Source organism: Geotrypetes seraphini, chromosome 3 (assembly GCF_902459505.1).
Source record: "Geotrypetes seraphini chromosome 3, aGeoSer1.1, whole genome shotgun sequence".
In the NCBI taxonomy this organism is placed as follows: Eukaryota; Metazoa; Chordata; class Amphibia; order Gymnophiona; family Dermophiidae; genus Geotrypetes; species Geotrypetes seraphini.
The window spans coordinates 49,917,467-49,939,789 of NC_047086.1; the positions used below are offsets into that span (position 1 = coordinate 49,917,467).

The window sequence follows — 22,323 nt, forward strand, 5'->3', positions numbered from 1 at the left end:
GAGCCTATCACCTCTTTTTTTTATATATATATCTTTATCTTTATTGAATTTTCAAATATACACAAGATAACCTTGTTCAAGAAAATCAGCTCTAAATGTACAAAATTAAATGAATTCTCAAAGAAAACAAATTAAACTTTCTTAGACCACAATCAATCCTTCGAGAGTTCCTGGAAAATGTGAAGAGAAACAGTAATTCTAATAATAACTTGATATATAGAGAAAAGGCTTAACAGTAAGGTTAAGAACATAAGAACATAAGCAATGCCTCCACTGAGTCAGACCCGAGGTCCATCGTGCCCAGCAGTCCGCTCACGCGGCAGCCCAACAGGTCCAGGACCTGCGCAGTAGCCCCCTATCTATACCCCTCTATCCCTTTCTTCAGCAGGAAATTGTCCAATCCTTTCTTGAACTCCAGTACCATACTCTGTTCTATTACGTCCTCTGGAAGCGCATTCCAGGTGTCCACCACCCGCTGAGTAAAGAAAAACTTCCTAGCATTTGTTCTGAATCTATCCCCTTCCAATTTTTCCGAATGCCCTCTTGTTCTTATATGTTTTGAAAATTTGAAGAATCTATCTCTCTCTACTTTCTCTATGCCCTTCATGATCTTGTAGGTCTCTATCATGTCTCCTCTGAGTCTCCGCTTTTCCAGGGAGAAGAGCTCCAGCCTCTCCAATCTTTCAGTGTATGAAAGGTTTTCCATGCCCTTAATCATTCGTGTCGCTCTCCTCTGGACCCTCTCAAGTATTGCCATATCCTTCTTAAGGTACGGTGACCAATACTGAACACAGTATTCCAGGTGCGGGCGCACCATTGCCTGATACAACGGCAGGATGACTTCTTTTGTTCTGGTCGTAATACCATTTTTAATAATACCCAACAATAATACCCAGTACAATTTAGTTAACACTAACAGTAGACAACTTCTTCATATCAAGAAATGTGCGCAATTGTTCAGGTAAAAGAAATACATATTTCACTGCAAGGTACTTAACTAAACATTTACATGGATAGGCTAATAAAAAAGTTGCCCCCAACGTCACTGTCTCAGTTCTCATTGCCAAGAAAAGTTTACGTCTCTCTTGTGTTTGTCTTGCGATGTCTGGGTACATCCAGACCCTTTTCCTCAAAAATGGTATTTGAGAATTTCGAAAATATAATCTCAGAAGTGAGTTAGCGTCTTGCTCAAACACAAAAGAAACCAATAAAGTAGCTCATTCTGTGGAGTCCATAGGAGATGATTCAAGTATTTCTGTAAGATTTAATTGCTCCACAGCTGGTCCAACGGGAGTGGCTCCTGACTTTTTTGTAGGAATATAATATATACGATTGACCGGAGGAATTAAGTCAGATGAGTACTTCAATACTTCAAAAAGATATTTTCTTAACATTTCTATAGGTGACACTCCAATTGAATGAGGAAAATTGAGAATCTGCACATTTAATCTACTATTATAATTTTCCAGTGTTCAAAATATTTTTTAATTTTATAGATAGAATAGTAACAATAGAAAAAGCTTCAGAGGAAGCCAAAAAGAAATGGAAGTAACAACTCCCGTCAAGTATATCAAATTACAATAAGATAATATATCAGCAATAAAACATAGAAGCATCATACAATACAGTCTTCTTGCAGTAATAAATAAATATAAAGTCAAAGAAGTTGGTAGTGTAGTGAATACTATAACATAATGGAAGTGAAGAAAGAATAGCCTGTATATCATAAAGATTGTTAACTAGTTCAAAAAGATTTCAACTATTAATGTTTGGTGAACCAATTGTTCTATTTTCCTATTCAAATTAAGTTTATCTTTTACCAGTTCTGAAGATAGAGTCTGTAAATCAGTAACTTTAGCCTTAACCTGAGATACTTCCACATTAAATTGGTCTATAGTACCTTGTAGTTTCTCTTCCAAGGTATTAACTGTACTCACGAGCACAGCAATTTCTTTAGAAGAGCTGGAAACTGTTGTGTTGATCTTCATGAGAGCCTACCATATGCTCTCCAGTGACATTGCCTCAGATTTTCTTGGTTGGGGAGAAATCTGCCTTCAGCTGTTCCCTCGCGGAGCATCAATACCTCCTTTTTCCTACTGGCCATACCTCTCCCTATGCAACCTAAGCTAAACTAAAACTTAGGGGGTCCTTTTACAAAGGCACGGTAGCGGTTTAACGCATGGAATACCGTGCGTTAAACCACCTGCCGCGCTAGTACCTAACGCCTCCATTGACGAGGCATTAGGATTTTAGGCTGCCGCAGGGGTTAGCGCGTGATGAAATGTCCGACGCACTAACCCCCGTAGCGCGCCTTGATAAAAGGAGCCCTTAGTTTTATACACCGGATCATCAACCAGTTTGGAGCTCAACTCAGTTAAAAAATTTGACCACGTGACACCCTACTACCGGCAGCTACATTGGCTGCCGATGAAGGCACGCGTAAAGTTCAAATTTGCCTGTTTCTGCTTTAAAGCATTACACGGACTTGCCCCCAAATACATTACTGACCTTTTCTTCTTCTCAACCAACAGACACAAGAGAAGTTCACATTCCAACTTCGTTTCCCCCCCCCAGTGAGAGGTTGCAAACTGAAAAAACACCATGAATTCCTTCTCTCACACCAAGTAGCAACATGGGGTAAAGACCTAGAACAATTACTTTCACCCTCAACTTATGAGGTATTTAGGAAACATCTAAAAACACACCTGTTCCTAAAACATCTTGACAACTGATCCACTTATCTCTTTCCTCTCAATAGCGACCTACTGTCCTTTTGATCACTTTTCTCCTCAACAATGAATTTCCTGTCTAATTACTTCTCTTTCTTCTTCCCCTCTTGAAGTCAATCAATTTGTACCTTTGCTTAATCTTTTGTAAACTGCATAGAACTTCACGGTATTGCGGTATATAAGCTGTTGTTATTATTATTATTATTATTATTAATATTAAGAATAGAGTAATACAAAAGAACAGAACAAAAGAAATATAATTTGGAAAAAGTAGAATAATTAGGATATAACTACAAACTCAGATTTAGACTCTTTTTCTGTTGATTCTTGGATTAATACGAGTACGCAGATATTAAACAAAATGGCCCCCATTAAATTAAGGAGAATGAGACATAAAAATTTGAAAGGCTAGTTTGACGCTGAGTTAGGTAAAGTGAAACAGGAGCTACAGAAACTTGAAAGACAATGGTTGAAATCAGGAGACAGTGAAGGAAGAGTGAATTGGAGACTAAAATTAAAAGAATATAAAAAATTAATAATTGAGAAACGTACAAATTTTACGCTCAAAAAATTGGTTCACCAAACATTAATAGTTGACATCTTTTTGAACTAGTTAACAATCTTTATGATATACAGGCATTTTCCTGCTCTACTTTAGACTCCCCACGATCTGTAGATGCTTTGGCTGGTTTTTTTTAAAAAACAAAACCAATAATTTGAGATCTAAATTAATGGTCTCCACAAACAACTATTTGAATTATCCTGTTGCTCAAAACAAAGATGAACCCAGGGTAGATATGTCTTGGAATAATTTTATTACTCCTACCTGGCAACATTTCTGCAAATTTTATATTAAATATGTTAAATCTTACTGCAGATTAGACTGTTGCTCATCAAATATTATGAAAGTCGCTCCAGTCACTTTTAAAGCCAAGCTATATAATTGGATTTCTTCTTTATTATTGACTGGTACATTTCCCGAGGATTTAGGTCAGATTTTGTTTACACCGATTATAAAAAATCCCAAGGAATCTATCAAGTTGACATCAAATTACAGACCCATTGCGAGTATTCCCCAATTTGTCAAGTTGATGGAAGGCTTGGTTAATCAGGATTTAGTAATGTATTTGGATAAATTCAGCATATTGCAAAATAATCACTCAGATTTTCGATCTGGTTTTAGTACGGAAACAGTTATTACATCATTGCTAGATTTCTTTCATAGTTTATTTAGGCAAGGTATAAGTGCACTAGTTTTGCAACTAGATTTAAGTAGTGCCTTTGATTTAGTCAATCATGTTATCCTGATTGACTGTTTGGAGTCAATTGGAATTTCTGGTAATGTTTTAAAATGGTTTCAGGGTTTTTTGAGTAAACGATCGTATCAAGTTTATAGTGATAATAAACAATCCCGCAGTTGGGCAAATTCATGGAGAGTTCTGCAGGGTTCTCCTCTATCCCCTACACTGTTTAACATTTACCTTGCTTCATTGGGGAATTTATTGCAAAGTCTAAAAGTTACATTTTATATCTATGCGGATGACATCACTATAGTTGTTCCCCTTATAAACTTGACTTCTGAGATAAAGAATCATCTGTCTTTTATTTTAAATCAAATCAAATTGAATTGTGGATGACTGAATTCAAATTGAAACTCAATTAAGATAAAACCAAATTTTTCATGACAAGCCCAAATAATAAAATTAAAGACACATCAATATCTTAGAATGGTCAGGATTTTCCTAGTGACTATTCCATAAAAATTCTGGGAGTGACATTGGACCAATATCTTACTTTAGATGAACACACGGATTTATTCGTTTGAAAATGTTTCTCGGTACTATGAAACTCAGAACCATTAGAAAATATTTTGATGCAGTATCATTCCATCTGCTGGTTCAATCCTCCATCTTAAGCATGCTTGAATATTGTAACATCATTTATTTGGGAACTCTTAAGAAAACTCTTCAAAAACTTCGAGTTATTCAAAATTTGGTAGTTCGACTAATTTTTGGTTTGAAAAAAATGGTATCATATAAGTCCCTATTATCACTGGCTGCCGCTGGAAGCAAGAGTTTTGTTTAAATTTTCTTGTCTTTGTTTTAAATTAATATTTGATTTGGCCCCTGCGTATTTGGCCTCTCATTTTATTTTGGATTATTCTAACAGGCCTGCATGTAGAATTCATATGTTCTCTTACCTAACAATAAAGGCCTGCCATTATAAAAGATTCCTGGACAGAACTCTTGATTTCCAGGCAGGTAAATTGAACGATTGGCTGTGTAATATTATTTTGCATTCCTCATCCTACTTTAGTTTTAGAAAATCAGTAAAAACGAAATTGTTTAATTGATTTGTAACCTAAGGATTCATTGTTTTACTTCTTTTTATCCTGTATTGCTGTATTTTTTATTATTTTATATTGTGCTTTTTCTCTGATTGTCCAGCACTTCTATTGTAAACCACCTCAAACTATTATGGCTTTGGCTGTATATAAGAATAAATTATTATTATTATTATTATTAATTCACCAAACATTTAACCTAACATCCTTCTAGCTTTCGCCGTCACCTTTTCAACCTGTTTGGCCATCCTACGGCGACAAGAGGACATCCGTTGAAACTCAGAGGTGGGAGATTTCATAGTGACACCAGGAAATACTTCTTCACCGAAAGGGTGGTTGATCACTGGAAGTCTTCCACTGCAGGTAATTCAGGCCAGCAGCTCGCTGGACTTTAAGAGAAAATGGGATAAGCATATGGGATCACTTCAGGGAAGAATTTAGGGGGTGGGTCATTAGAGTGGGCAGACTTGTTGGGCCATGGCCCTTTTCTGCCATCATCTTCTATGTTTCTATGTTTCACATACAATCACACCTAAGTCCCATTCTTCTGTTGTGCACATAAGTTCCATCCCCTTTATCATGGTCTCTCTTCTTTGAACCACCTCCACTGCCATCACATCCTCTTTGAAACAAGGAGACCAGAACCAAACGCAACACTCAAGGCGAGATCACACCATTGAGCAATACAGAGGCATAACAACATTCCCAGTCCCATTCACCATCACTCCTCTAATAATTCCTAGCACCTTCCTTCTTTATCACCAGGGCCAATTTCTTCCTTGCATATGGTACATTTATGCCCTGTTTTCCCACAAGTGAAACACCATAGGGTTTTCCCATAGTTACTATTCCTTTTACCCCCATCTGAGGTCATCCTGGTGGTGTCTTTGGACATCCTCATAGGGGTAAATGAATCAGAATTGGTTCCCTGGGCTTCTAAATAAGCCTCAGCGGATGTGATGGCCTGTCCTAAAGTCTGCACCCAACTCTTCACATCCTGGGATACTGCCTCAATAAACTGCTCCCTGATTAATTCACCCACCAGGGCCTGTACATTATGGGAGTGTGGTGCTAGCCGCCGATCATACAAGCGCTTTAAGCATTGGGCTAGCACTCTGGGCCTTTCACCCTTACTCAATATGGCTGATCTAAACTGTACCCTAGAATGTTCTGTGGTATAACCTAAATAGTCCAGCAATGCTTCTTTGATAACCTTATAGTTAGCTGTGTGTTCAGGACTTAAAGTTCTATAGGACTTTAATGCCTTTCTTGACAAGCAAGATGTCAACTTTACTGCCCATAGTTCTTCTGGCCAACCTGAGGCAACTGCTACATGATCAAAAGCGATAAGAAAGTCCTCCACATCATCTTCAGGAGACAATTTACAAAGTTTTACAGGCTCCACTAAAGGAGTGCTTACTGCAGTAATAAGTGTTGGGTCGACATTGACACGAGTCCAAGGTCTGTGATAACTGTGTCACAGCCCATATATGTTTTCCCAACATCTGGACCAGCTTCTGGTGTCGCTTGACTTGTGCCTTCTGCTTGGCACGCCACATCTCCATTTGGATGGGTATGCTGAGGAGTTTGAGTGAAGCAAAGAGAATAACTCTCCTGAATAACTTTTAGAACTCAAGCATCTGTTGTTATGAGAGTCCATTGCTAATGGTACAAATGAAGGCCACCCCGATGCGTTGAGGAGGAAGCAGAGGATGAATTTTGATTATGCTGTCCAGAAAGCTGTCAAAAAGGCTGGGTTAACTTCTGAGGTGCAGATGTCTGCGGCCAATGAGACTTCTGCCTCTTCTGAGGTAGAGTTTTAGAAGATCACGATGTTGCAAGATATTGCCTCTTATAAGAAGTATAAGACTGTTTTGGATAAGTCTTTGATGTATGAGTCTTAGTAGACTTAGAAGTAGCCAAAGTAGACATGCTCTGCTGGTGATGAGTAAGCTTTTGCATAGTTCCTCTACTTTGTCGCCAAACAATTCCTCTCCTAAACAGAGAATATTGGCTAGTTGATCTTGGACATTAATATCAAGGTCAGAAACCTGAAGCCAGGCTGATCAACACATAGCTATCAACATAGCTGATGCTCTGGATGTTATGTCAAAGGCATCGAAAGCGGATCGAGTCATAAACTTGCGGGTTTGGAGAAAATTATGGGTAGTCTCCTGGAAATCTGAAAGACAATCAGCTGGAATAAACTGTTCAAACTCAGTTAGATGTTTGGTAAGTTGTTTCATATAGAAAGTCATGAAAACATTATAGCTTAGAACCCTGCTGGCTAACATAGAATTCTGATAAAACCAGCGCCCAAACTTATCCAAGGTGTGTCCTTCTCTAACTAGGGGTGCACTGGCACAAGAACATAAGATTTGCCGCTGCTGGGTCAGACCAGTGGTCTATCATGACCAGCAGTCCGCTCACACAGAGTCCCTTAGGTCAAAGACCAGTACCCTATTTGAGTCTAGCCTTACCTGCATATTTTCTGTTCCAGGAGGAACTTATCCAACCTCGTCTTGAATCCCTGAAGGGTGTTTTCCCCTATAACAGCCTCTGGAAGAGCATTCCAGATTTCTACCACTCTGGGTGAAGAAGAACTTCCTTAAGTTTGTACGGAATCTTTTCCCTTCTAACTTTAACGAGTGCCCTCTCGTTCTCTTCACCTTGGAGAGGGTAGCCAATCTCTCTTTCTCTACTAAGTCAATTCCCTTCAATATCTTGAATGGTTCGATCATGTCCCCTCTCAGTCTTCTCTTTTCAAGGAAGAAGAAGCCCAGTTTCTCTAGCCTCTCATTGTACGGCAACTCCCTCAGTCCCTTAACCATTTTTGTTGCTCTTTTCTGGACCCTTTCAAGTAGTACTATGTCCTTTCTCATGTACGGTGACCAGTGTTGGACGCAGTACTCCAGGTGGGGGCATACCATGGCCCGGTATAACAGCATGATAACCTTTTCAGATCTGCTTGTGATCCCCTTCTTAATCATTCCTTGCATTCTGTTTGCCCTTTTCACCGCCACCGCACATTGCGTGGATGGTTTCGTTGACTTGTCTACAAGTACTCCCAAGTCTCTTTCCTGGGGGCTCTCCCCGAGTATAGCACTGGACATCCTGTATTCGTGCATATAATTTTTGTTACTGACATGCATCACCTTGCATCCATGTTTGACCTCATTTGCTATTTCGCGGCCCATTCCTCGAGCGTATTTATATCTCTTTGAAGGTCTTCGCAATCCTTCTGTGTCCTCACTACTCTGAATAACTTTGTATCGTCCACAAATTTAATCACCTCATTCGTCGTGCCAATTTCTAGGTCGTCTATAAATATGTTGAAGAGCATAGACCCAAGCATCGAACCCTGAGGCACTCCATTTCTTGAGAGCAGTCTTTACTAAGGACTGGTGTTGAAGTTGAGGCTTATCAAAACCAGGACAGGATTGAAGCTGATATAAAGAGTCTATCTTCCTAGGTGAAACAGGCAGAGTAAGGGGAGTTTCCCAGTTCTTTAACATTGAATCCTTAAGCAATGATGTAAGGGAAGTTAAAGAAGGTCCTTTGGTTCATCATCAAAATCTAGAGCCTCCAGGAGCCCTGCTCGTGGCTCAGAATCTGCCTCCAGCTTCATTGGCAAAGCTTTTCCCATCTGCCGGATGAACTTTGTAAAAGATAATCCCTCAGGAGGTAACTGGCGCCAAGGTGGAGGAGGAGATGGTTCTGAAGGTATGCCATACGACTCTGGAGCAGAAAGTTCAGGATCAGAATCCTCATGGATTGAAGGTCTGAGTCGACTGTTCGTACCACAGGAGACTCCTTGCATGATACAGGAGTAGGAGACTTGCATCTGTCATGGGATGGAGTATGGTGATAATAAGAGTGTCTTGAAGAACTCTTACAATGCCTGCAGTACAACTCTGAAAAAGAGGATGATGATGTTCGACACCTGGAATGTGAAGACCTTGATTTGTGTCAAGAAATATGGGAGCCGGAACTGTGCAGTGTAAATGCCCTCTGAGATATAGACTTGCAGGTGAGGAGCATACTTCAGTACCGCGTAACTTTGGTGTTTTGGCAGTACCAGCCAGAGAAGAAGGATTGGTACCATGTGGCTTCGATGTGCCATGCTCAGGCTGGGCCAGTACCAAGGGAGACAGTGCAAACACCAGTGCCAATTGTGCTTGCAGCAGCACAGCCAGCTCCTTCTGAACCAGTTGTTTAATTTGGTCTTGAAGATGCACAAGTACCGTTTGCTCAACAGCTGGAACCAAGGGTGCTTTAGAATGGGTGGTAGACTCATGAATAATGTTAGGAAATTCTTCTTTATGGAGAGGATGGTTGATGGCTGGAATGTGTTCCCGAGGGAGGTGGTGGAGACGAAAACGATGACAGAGTTCAAAAAAGCATTGGATGAACATAGAGAATCTCTAATCAGAAAGTAATGGTATATATTGAAGAACTAAGGCCAGTACTGGGCAGACTTGCACAATTTGTGTCCCTTCTATGGCCATTCAGTTAAGGATGGGCAGGAGAGGGTTTCAGCTGGGATGGTTTAGATGGGCTGGAGTGAGCTTTGACAGAGATTCTAGTAAATGGCACCTAAGCACAGTACCGGGCAGAGCTCTGGGTTTCTGGCCCAGATATATCTCAAAAAAGGACAATTTAAATTAAATCATTAATTTATAGAGAGTGTACAGTTGGGCAGACTGGATGTACCATTAGGGTCTTCATCTGCTGTCATTTCCTGTGCTACTATCGAGGCGTCAACGACCTCAATGATGAGTTATGCTTTCGGGGTGAGACAACCTGCCCAGATGGAGATCTCTGGTGCCGTAGCCTTTTGGCATGCATCAAGAGACTCTATGCCAAAGATGCCTGGGACAGTGGATAGCTTCACAGCAGGTTTATCAGATGCCAGAACTGAACCTAACATCAAGGGGGTGTCGATGCTGGTACCACTGGTACAACTCATCCAAAACAAAGCCATTAAACTTATATATAAGGCAAGGAAATACGATCATATCATTCCTCTACTCCACTTACTAAATACGTCTTCTCGCCTTTAAGATCAAACTTACCAACTCTCTAGCTTTTTTAGATAAATATCTCATTCCTTATGCCTCCTCTCGGTTACTACGATCTAACAGTCAGAACTTACTTACTATTCCATCCATTAGGCAACTATTTTATGACACTGCACGCAATATCATATTCTCTATCAGAGCCTCTACCCTTTGGAATGCTCTCTCATTAGATATCAGACTGCAAGAATCATTTGACAAACTTAAGACCAAATTAAAAACTTTCTTATTCAGGGATGCCTTTCTAACATGAGAATGGATGATTCACCCAACCTACTCTCTCCTCACAGTAATCAATGCAACCGCTTTTAAGAAATGTCATCCATTCCCCCTTTGTTTTCTCCCCTCCCTTTCTCCCACCCTGTTTTATTTATTTTATCTTGATGTATTTTACTCTTGCCTAGCCCCTGATCCTCCTGTTTCTGTATGTCAGTGTCCAGTCTATATATATATATATGTGAGAATATGTTGCCTGCTTGTCCTAAGATAATGCAAAATACAATTTACCACAGATTAATGATTTGTATGCTAAGTTGGGCCGTGGTAAAATTTTGAATTTTATCACAGCTTACTAACTACCCCTCTAATTTGGGAACATGTGGATTTTGTAACATTTGGCTGATATATGTAAACTAGAACACTACAATGAAGTATAATTAAAGAAACATAATAGGCATAAACTCTCTCAATTATTGAAATATTTACCCAGTTCTAGTGTCTGTCCAAAGCCAAGTCTCTGGGAAAAAAGTCCTAACCCGTGGATTATGAAAAGCAGGAGAGCCTTCATCATCATCTAGGGCTGTAGTCAATTCAATTTCATAGCTGTTAAGAACTTCTATAAAGGTAAATTACAATACAATTAAAATATCAGCTGTGTGCCCATGCGCAGAAACAGTTTGTAAAATTTTGAACACTATATAAATAACTACAAGAGATCAGTACAACTTAACTATCCCCCTCCTTTAATAAGTTTCAAGTTTCTTAAAATATTTGTTATACCGCTTATTCAAATTTCTAAGCGGTGTACAGCAATTAAAAGTAAAGTTTATAAAACAAACATTTAATAACATGTAGCGTGGATTTTAGCGCCAGCAACAACATGCTTCGACATGAGCAGTTACCACTGCTGCAGGCGCTAAAACCCATGCTACGTATTAGTAAAGGAGGGGGTATGTTTTTGATGCCTGATAAGCAAGACTAAAAATCTGATTTTCAGAGTCCAGCATATACTACTACTATTTATTATTTCTATAGAGCTGAAAGGAATACGCAGCGCTGTACATGTTAACATGCAATAGACAGTCCTTGCTCAGAGGAGCTTACAATCTAATTTAGACAGGACATTTCAGGGTTGGTGAGATTATGGTAGAGGAAATGATACACTGGGTATAGGTATCTGACAGCAGTGAATGGGAGTTAAGAGTTGAAAGCAGTTTCAAAAAAGTGGGCCTTTAGCTTGGATTTGAACACTGCCAGGGATGGAGCATGAAGTATTAATTCAGGCAGCCTTTTCCAGGCATACGGTGCCGTAAGAAAGAAGGGATGGAGTCTGGAGTTGGCAGTGGAAGAGAAGCGTACAGATAAAAGGGGCTTGCCCGATGAGCAGAGATCACAGGGAGGAGCATAGGGGGAGATAAGTGAGGAGAGATATTGGGGGGCTTCAGAGCAAGTGCACTTGAAAGTCAGCAAGAGGAGTTTAAACTGTATTCTGTCACTAGCCGGGGTCCGCGGAACAGTTGCGGCCCACCCGGCTAGGCAGCATAAACCTTTCTGAGGCGTGCTTCCAATATTGAATAGCCCTACAAGGAGTGTTTGGTTCATAAAAAACCCACAGCACTGAACAAGGATGACACCCAGCACACAGGACAGAACACAACTTGAGTCAAAATGGCTTCAAATTCAAAAATAATGATTTATTTTCTAGGTCTTTCAAGACAAAGCAAAATATTTTCCAGAAAAATAAAGCACAAAAACAAAACAATAAGCAACTGGTGACCACAAACTTTCAATTTAAAAAAATGCTTTTAAGCACACCACAGCAGTATTCTGGGTTCCACAGGCTTTTCACAGCAGGAAAGTTGCCACGCCTTGGCTGGAGTAAAGCCACTGCTGTTTCAAGGCTTTTTCCCCAAACTCTCAGGCAGATAAAGAAAACTAGTTTGCAGTTGCTTCTGATGGGGAAAGAAAATAATCCAAAATTAGTTCACAATAATGTCCCATAAGCTTATTTCATTGTTCCTTCCAGTTCCCAAAATGGAGAGACAAAATAAACAACAAAAAAGAAACTTTTGCAGCAAAAAGAATAGGCTTCTTGCACAGTTCAAACAGATAAGAACATAAGAATTACCGCTGCTGGGTCAGACCAATGGTCCATTCTGCCCAGCAGTCCGCTCACACAGTGGCCCCTGGGTCAAGACCAGTACTCCAAATGAGTCCAGTCTCACCAGTTCTTGATTCCCTTAATCACCACAGCCCTATGGTTGCTGGGAAAAACACAGTTCAAAAAGGAACCTTCTCACCTCCAGCACCTATAGGTGGTTGCTCCAGAGTAGTTCACTTCCTGGTTTAAACTTCCACAAACCCCCCCCCCCCCCCCAAAACAGGTAAGTCCTTTTTAATATAGTACACTTTAGACAGCTGGACCAGACTGAGCATTGTTAGCAGACCTCCATTTGTCCTGGAATCTCATTCTCAGAAATGAACTCCTCTTCTATTGCCATACCTTCTGAAGTATTAATCAGCTCCAGTTCTGGCCTGTGGAAATCCTCCTCCAGCTTAAGCATTTCCTAATCCTCACTAGGGTTCAGCTGGGCTCCACCATCAGCCTACTCCGCCCATCCCAGGCCTGCCAGGAACAGCTTAAACTCCAGCAGAGAAACGGCGCCCAGCCATTCGGCATGCCGGCAAAGGCGCGTGAGCCTTTGCAAAGCGACTGTGCGAAACGACTGAGACTAAGTCCACATGATAAGTATACCTCATTACCTTCAAAAGTATAACCTGTTACTGCATGCAAATAACCCTATTACTACAGGTCAATCAAAACTTGATACTGCATGATAAGCTACTGCACGAGATCTCTAAAAGCAGCCACTGCATGAGATCTCTATTTATTGCTAAACCAAAAGTACAGCCTGCTACTACATGACAAGGCTACCTTCTGATAAACCAAAATATAGCCTGCCAATACACGACAAATAAAACCAACCACCACAAGACAAGTTCTTCCAGCTTTTCAACCCCACATTATCTAACTACTTACATTTAGCCTCCAGTCAAAAATGGCAATTTTTAACAAACACCAACTATTTTTAGGGGTATTGTATCTAATCTGCTCCAGATGTTGGGGCAATGATGAAAAATCACCTCCACCAATTCATATCCACCTCTCCTGGCACAGACCAACTAAACTAACCAAATCAACAAGCTCCCACCGAACCTTGCAAAACTGTCTAGAACAAAGGCCCTCTTCAAATCCCTGTCATGAACACCACCCAAAAACCCTTCAAGCCATACAAAAATAAGGCCAAAAACAGAAACCTAAAAAAGCTAATGTCTACTGAAACTCCCACCCCAAATAACTATGGAAACTTTAAGGGACTCTATCTAAATACCCGGTCCGTGAGAAACAAAGCACATATAATAAACGATTGGATAGTGCAAACAAATCCGGACCACTTGTTTCTGACTGAAACATGGATAGCCTCTGACGTGAACATTATCATGAAAGAAATTCTACCACAGGGATACAAAATACTTCTACTATCAAGAAGCTGGAAAAAAGGGGGTGGTCTAGCGATTATCTTAAAAGAATCCTTTGTGTATAACAAGATAGACTCCAAAACCTCAGATAATCTAGAAATACTAACTTGCAAGATCACAAACGCCCAATTAGAAGAGTCACTAATTGCGACATTATTTTACATCCCTCCCAAAAAATGGTCTAACGCTAGAGAAGAATTCTTCGAATTCCTTACGTTAAATGCCCTAAAAGGATCATACAACCTACTACTGGGTGACATAAACATACATCTAGAGCAAAAGGAAAAACCAGAAGTGACCGAAATCGACACCTTCTTAACGTCGCTTAATTTCTCAATGCCAGATACAGAGATAACACACGAGAAGGGGTATCAACTAGACATAGTTACCTTTTCTCAAAAGGAAACCCCCGACCCAAAGATTAAATACAATACAGGGGCCTGGGAAAAATGCATTTGGTCAGACCACTACACTGGCAAATTCGACCTACATTGGCAATAGAAGTCACTCCAACCTAAACACATAAGAGAAAACACAAAAACAATAACCAGTCGCGGTAATATCAACCCAACAGAATTCTGGACTCATTACGAACTACGACCCACAACCGAGGAAATACAGGATTTCCCAACAAGATGGGGAAAGTTCAGTAAGGAACTATTAGACCAATTGGCACCATACCAAACATACAAAAAGAAAGAAAGAGTATTAAATGAATGATTCGATTCAGAACTATTAGCCTGCAAACAGGAACTAAGAAAATTGGAGGGAATCTGGAAAAAAACAAACAAAGAAAAAGACAAGACAAACTGGAAACAAAAAATAAAAATATACAAAACTCTGATCAAAGAAAAACGCACAAAACACTATGAACAGAAAATAGGTACGTCAAAAATAAATAGTAAAGAACTGTTCAAATTAGTAAAAACGATAACAAGACACATCTCGAATCCTGAAAAAAGATAAGGAAAGCCCTCCATCTGCTCAAACCCTAGCCAATTTCTTTAAAAATAAAATCACCGACCTAAGAGCAACAATACCCAAGCCCAAAACCAAAATAGATTTTTACTTCGGACCCAACGATCAGGAATCCAGAGCAGACATGCTCTGGGACCACTTCAAGATTCCAAACTGGCATCAATTCCTAACTTTATTCAATAAATACATAAAGTCAAACTGCCTACTGGACGAATGTTCATCTAAAATCATGAAAGTGCTCCACCAGACTTTAGAAAGGAACTATTCACTTGGCTCACAACTACTCTTACAAACGGCATACTGAATGAGGACATGGGTCACATACTGATCACACCTATCCCCAAAGATCAGAAAAACTCAATAGCCCTGACATCCAATTACAGGCCTATAGCAAGCATCCCCCTATTCATTAAGCTTCAGGAAGGATTGGTGAACTTGAAACTAGTGAACTACCTAGACAAATTTAACATCCTTAGTGAACATCAATCAGGATTCAGAAAAGGATACAGCACAGAAACAGTTATAGATTCCATCCTAAACCACCTATATGATCTTTTCAGTAAAGGTAAAAGTGCACTGATTTTGCAACTTGACCTTAGCAGTGCATTCGATCTAGTAGATCACGAAATTATGCTACTATGTCTAGACACAATGGGCCTCTCGGGAAAGGTAAAGAAATGGTTCCAGGAATTCCTAACCAATAGATCATACCGAGTAGCCAGCGAATGGAATTACTCTAAACCATGGAAAAACCCCTCAGGGGTTCCCTAAGGCTCCCCACTATCACTCACACTATTCAACATCTACATCTCATCCTTAGGCCAACTATTAAGAAAGTTAAACTTAAACCACTGTATATATGCAGATGATATATCCATCCTGATCCCCTTAAATGACATAACAAACAAAACAGTAAATAACCTTTCTCACATAATGACTGAAATCGAAAAATGGACAACCAACTTCAAACTGAAGCTAAACACAGAAAAAAACAAAAGTCTTCTTGGCAAGCCCCAAGGACAAAATTACCAGAACATCATTACAATTAAACGGCCACGATTACCAAATCTCCAAAACCATAAAAATACTGGGTATCACACAGGACACACACTTAACCACACGAACTTAGTGATGAAGAAATGCTTTTGTACACTCTGGAAACTAAGGACCATCAAAAAATACTTCGACACTAAGTCCTTTAGACTACTAGGTACTAGTGCAGTTTCTGATCCTATCAACGCTGGACTACTGCAACATTGTTTACCTAGGTATCCCCAAAAAAACAGTACAAAAATTAAGAATAGTGCAAAACATAGCAGTTCGTTTGATCTTCAGATTGAGGAAAAACGACCACATCAGCCCTTACTACAAAAAGTTGCACTGGTTGCCAATGGAGGTGCGCATTCTGTTCAAATTTGCTGTATTTGTTTCAAGCAGGTCTGGGGTCTAGCGCCATCCTACCTGCTACCACACTTCATATTACACAACCCCATACGACCAACCAGAAACCGAAACATCTTTACTTACCCAAAAATCACAGGCTGAAAATACAAATCCTTTCTGGACAGGACTTTCATGTTCCAAGCAGGCAGACAGCAGTCCTGGCTGGACAACTACGTAAATAGAACCAGTCTGACCTACGGCGCATTCCGAAAATCAATTAAAACCATTCTATTTGACAAATTCATCTCCCAAACAGAAGCCTCTAAATGATATATTCTCCCTCTCTCCACCTCGATGTAATTTTGCTGTTTTTTGCTGTTCCTTTACCTATTTCTTATGTAACCCTCACTTCTTACTTCCCGTATTTCGCTGATTGTCCAGCCTTCTTCGAATGTGAACCGCCTAGAAGTCTATGGCAGTATAGAAGAATAAAGTTATTATTATTATTATTATTATTATAATACAGAGCACCCAACAATCTATGGTGATCTCTACCCATGCTTCCAAAAATAGGCCGATAATCTCCCACTGATGCATGAAAGCTCGGCTGACTTGGCATCATAATTTCTTCTTGGGAGTTGTGGCGGAGCAAGATCCTGAAGACTGGGGGAGCCTGGCCCCCCAAAAAATCTAACAGTAAAACTTGGAAGAAAATATATAATACCACATGGGTGATATGTGAAATAACAAAATACACCCACACTTACAACTGTAACACTACTTTCCAAGTGTAAATAGTGCTCAGAACCAATTGAATAGTGCAAAGATCATAAGCGGGGTGATACCCTGTGAGCTGTGCCTTTGATGTTCAGTCACTGCACTTCAAACATTAGTGGTCACAACGATCCAAACTTTTAAATTTTGTAATTAAATCAAAAAATGTTTTTACTCATTTCGGGTGTCCAAATATTCCGGGTTCTGACGCGTTTCACCAGACCGGCATCCTCAGAAAAAAAAACACGTGAAAATCTTTAAAGTGAATGTGTTTTCATGTCCTTCTCAGTTTCACTTCCTCTCACCCCAAAATCTTTGCCTGGAGCTTTGAAAGGATCTCTGGCCCAAAGGCCCTCCTGGCAATATCATCTGGAGGCCCAAACATCACTCTATAGGGCAGTGATGGTGAACCTTTTAGAGACCAAGTGCCCGAACTGCAACCTAAAACCCACTTATTTAAACACAATTTATTTAAACACAAATTAAAAAAAAAAATGAAACACCCAATACAAATCTATCTCTATACCAAAAATAGCTAACACTATTAGTTAACACTAAAGAAATGGATATTCCCTGAATCAACAATCTGCTCCCCTCTGCTATGCCACACACCTCCAACCTAGCTCCTCTTCAACCCCAGCACGAGGATCACCTTCGCCACAGACTAAACAGGCTGCCGTCCGCACCGTACCCACACGCTGCATGTGAGCCGCCCGCCTTATCCCAGACAGGGGAGGGAGGAAGCACTCCCATTGGGCTGCTGGGCAGAGGGGTGGGTGATGTGAGAAATGTCCTCAGGTGCAAGTGGAGAGGGGGAGGGGAGCAGCCCAGTCCCGCATTCCTCTGGCTTTCTAGTAACAAACTCTGGCGAACTCGGTGCTGGAATGACAGTACATGTGCCCACAGAGAGGGCCCTAAGTGCCCCCTCTGGCATGTGTGCCATAGGTTCGCTACCACTGCACTAGGGGCTCTAGGTCTGCTGTCTGGTAAAGACTTCAGCTTCTGATTCTGCACGCTGGCCATAAGATCATCCAGACCTTTCCCACAGCGTAAATGTCCCTTAAATGGTAATTTACTCAAGTTCGCTTTAGAGGAGCAATTCCTCACCCACTGTCTAATCCATAGCATCCTGCGGGCCGAAATGGAATAAACAGACATTTTGCTCACGACTCTGAAAGGTCATAAAGAAAGCACAGTTACTTACTGTAACAGGTGTTATCCAGGGACAGCAGACAGATATTCTCACATGTGTGTAATGTCATGTAGGGAGCAAACAGTATGGACAGCTTTAAAAGTGCATTGCCACTTTAAGAATTTAAGAACATTTGCAAACTGCCCGCACCGCGCATACGCAGACTCATGACTCTTCAGTTCCATAAGCAAGCTAAGAAGCCAACCAGGGGAGATGGGTGGGTTGTAAGAATATCTGCCTGCTGTCCCTGGATAACACCTGTTAAGATAAGTAACTGTGCTTTTTATCCCAGGACAAGCAGGCAGCATATTGTCACATGTGGGACTCCCTAGCTTACATTCGCTGGGAAATTGTCCCCTGGTCCGACCACTACCTAGGGACCTTCTGTCTCCCCATTTTCATGTCACATCTCGGGCCCCCATCCCGCACCTCAAATTCTATTACCTTCCGTAAAAAAAATCTCGAGCAATCTGTTCTGGATCAATTTTCTCGACAAATTTTCCTCCATCTCTAAACCTGCAGAACCAGAATCTAATTGGCAAAACTGGGTCGCCCTCTCCGAGTCCACCTTCCATTCCCTCGCCCCTCTCTCCACTAAAACCATTTCCTACTCCCGTAAGGCCCCTTGGTACCTCCCATACCACAGAGAACTGAAACAGAAATGCCGTGCTCTGGAACGAAAATGGAAAAAATCTAAATCCCCTACAGACAGACTTTCTTGGAGGGTCAACATTAAAATTTATAATACTGTTCTAAAAAAAGCAAGGAAAAACTTCTACGGTGACAAAATCTACAAATCCAACAATCGGAGTAGCACATTATGTAACATCTGGCATTCCTTAACCTCCAAAAATGACTCCATACTTCCCTCCTCCCCCTCAGCTAATTCTCTAGCAAAGTTCTTCAACGATAAGGTCTCCACCTTGAGGCGCTCCTTCCCACCTGCAATCTCCTACAAATCTCTGATTCCAATTGACCCCAACCCTATCCCAACAGACTCCTACCCTATCCCAGCAGACAGATCCTAATCTTCCTTCGAACTTGTTTCTGAATCCCTGGTCTATAATTTCTGCCTCAAATTGAAATCCTGCAACTGTACCTTGGATCCTTTCCCCTCCTACCTCTACGAGAACACTCCCCCTCAGGCCATATCATCTCTTACCATTCTCATAAACTCCGCCCTCCATGCGGGTCTCTTCTCCCCAGAAATGGGCCATATTTCCTTAACCCCACTACTGAAAAAACCTGAGCTTGACCCCTCTACACCATCCAGCTACCATCCAATAGCTAACATTCCCCTTCTTACTAAGATGCTAGAGTCCATCATATCCACTCAACTATCTTCCTACCTTGAGAAATTCACTATTCTTCAACCCTACCAATACGGCTTCCGTCCCAATTTCAGCACCAAATCCCTTCTGACTCCTTAATCTCAAAAGTTCAATATCTCCATTCTCGCAACAAGCTTGCCGTCCTTCTTCAATTCGACCTCTCTGCAGCTTTTGATGTCGTCCATCATGATATTCTAATTCACCAACTCACCGAGATAGGCATAAACTCCACAGTCCTTGACTGGTTCTCGAAGTTCTTACGCTCCCGCTCCTACATAGTCAACATGAAGGGCACTTCTTCCTCCCCCTGGAACTCGATCTGTGGAGTCCCGCAAGGCTCACCGCTCTCTCCTATCCTTTTCAACATTTATATGTCCTCCCTTAAACTCCTCCATCTCTCCCCCCTTGAAACACTCTACACTTACGCAGACGACATCTTTGTCCTCCTCGAGACTGACCGGAACCTCACCAACCTCTCGGCGAACATATCCTCATGTATATCGAACCTTCAATCCTGGGCCCACACTGTGCACATGAAACTGAACGAATCTAAAACAAAACTTCTCTGACTCGGCCCAAAATTGGACCAACTGCCCACCTCCATCCCACTGTCTTCTGGCCCCACTCTGCATCTTAAATATTCTAGTAAAGTTCTGGGAATCATCATTGACTCTACACTTTCCTTCAACGACCACCTCAACTCCCTAGTAAAAAAATGTTTCTTCAGCCTTCACATGCTGAGAAAAGTGAGATCCTGTTTCCATCAAAAACACTTTGCTGTCCTTGTCCAATCCACCATCCTTTCCAGACTGGACTACTGCAACTCTATCTACCTTAGCCTAACAAAGAAAAACCTTCAAAGACTCCAGCGGATTCAGAATACCGCTGCTAAGCTTATCTTCGCACAAAGCAAATTCGACCACGTCTCACCGCTTTTATCCAAGCTCTACTGGCTTCCAATTATCTCCAGAGTCCACTTCAAATGTGCCTGCCTCACTTTCAAGATCCTACACGGTATCCTCCCTCCCTTCATTCCTCTTTCTTGGAACTCCTCTAAACCCAATTCCGCCAGATCCATCCAAAACCTGAAACTTTCCTTTCCCTCTCTAAAAGGCGTTTCACTTGTAGGAATACTAGGTTCTTCCCTCCCTTTCAGACTCACTCAGCTCTGGAACAACCTTACCTCCCCTCTTAGGAATCTGAGCTCCCTCCATCTCTTCCGTAAACATCTGAAAACCTGGTTATTCTCAAAAATGTAATTCCTCCTCCCTCTCTGGTTATTCTAGTCCTCTAAATTTTCTCTTCATTTTGCCTCTTCCCTCCACTGGATTTCCTTTCTACCCTAACTCTTGTTAACCGTGTCGAGCTTTACGAATGTAGAGATGATGCGGTATACAAACCTAAGGTTTAGTTTAGTTTAGTGTTGGCATGAAGAAAATAATTTTGCAATACTCTTGAAGGTCTGGAGACATAATGATTAAATGAAGAGAAAGTCATTCTCCAAAAAGTTTTTTTGTTTTTTAAATGTAGTAGCCTCTCCTCCCCTACTGCCACTCTCAAACCTCCAAGCTTTTGGAATAAAAGACGATGGAGTAAAAGTGTGGCGAATGTTCAGATGTAGGGAAAAAGACTTAAACTAAATGGATGTCTTCTAGAAGGAACTGTGATGGAACAGTGGAAGACAGGTTGCAAGAAAAAAACCTGGTTGATCCTGCTTTGAGAGTAAAACAGTGGAAGGTTCCAATATGGCGGGAATCTAATTTACAGGCTCTACACCCATTAGATCCCACCATTTCATGTATAATTGTATCGAAACAGGAAAGAGCCACCTTACAAGCTCTATGCCCCATGGTGGAATCCTGAAGCAGTTGCAAGTCATTTGTCAAGCTGCTTGCTGAAAACCATATGGAGGAATCTAACTTTACAGACTCTACACCCATGTTAGATTCATCCTTAGACCATGGATAAGTGGATCCAGCCCAATGCATTCTAGGTAGGGGAAAGAATCAAGAGATATGATGAAATTCCTGTAGAAGTTAAGAAGGAAGGTATGCATCACAAAAAGGCAATTTCCAAACAAGATGCTTCACATAGCAGGAGATAGAGAAATTGTGATTTGGCACTCTGATCGCCAACATGGAGTACTAGCACAAAGGACAGCCAAATGTGCCTATAGTGCACCTTTCATAAGCTGGTGGCACTGAGGCATAGAGTCTCGATGGAGTAGAGTTGTTGGTTTTGGGGCGGGTTTTTTTTAACAACTCTTCCACTTGTGACTGATATTTATAAAGTCAAAGTTTCTGGGAGCCCCCATAATAGTAAGGGGCGTTTCCAAGCTGTGATGAATGGAATATCCTTCTTGAATGACCTTTAGAATCCAGATGTGATTATCAGTTTCCAACGGGGATAATACAGTTGGAGCCGAGTCCGAGTAATTAAGGAAGGGGCTGAGAAAAAGGAAGAGCCGAGATGTTCTGTTAGGAGGTTGATCACAATCTAAATCCTCCAAGTATTCAGCACTGTACACAGAATCAGCTTCTAGGTCGAGTGGTAGCTCTTTCCCCAACTGCCTAATAAATATAGGGACAAAAGTCTTTCAGAAGTAGATCTAGCCGTTTGTGGACAGTTGTAGACTCAGAGAAGTCCTGAATTGAAGCAGACTGCCGAGGGATATAAAGACCTCGATGAAGAAATGCATCGAGAAGATCGATGCTGCTCCCCAAATCAAATCTAGATTTTTTGCCAAGCCCTCACA

General features: G+C 41.0%; 1 protein-coding gene across 2 annotated transcripts in view; it reads right to left on the bottom strand.

The window, feature by feature from the left end:
* CD109 (CD109 molecule) overlaps positions 1–22,323 on the bottom strand; it is a 295,729-nt gene that overhangs the window by 131,360 nt on the left and 142,046 nt on the right. For both annotated transcript variants that reach the window (XM_033937865.1, XM_033937866.1), the window contains exon 18: positions 10,857–10,986. In XM_033937865.1, the coding sequence (XP_033793756.1) occupies positions 10,857–10,986 (130 nt within the window). The remainder of the gene's footprint in view (positions 1–10,856; positions 10,987–22,323) is intronic.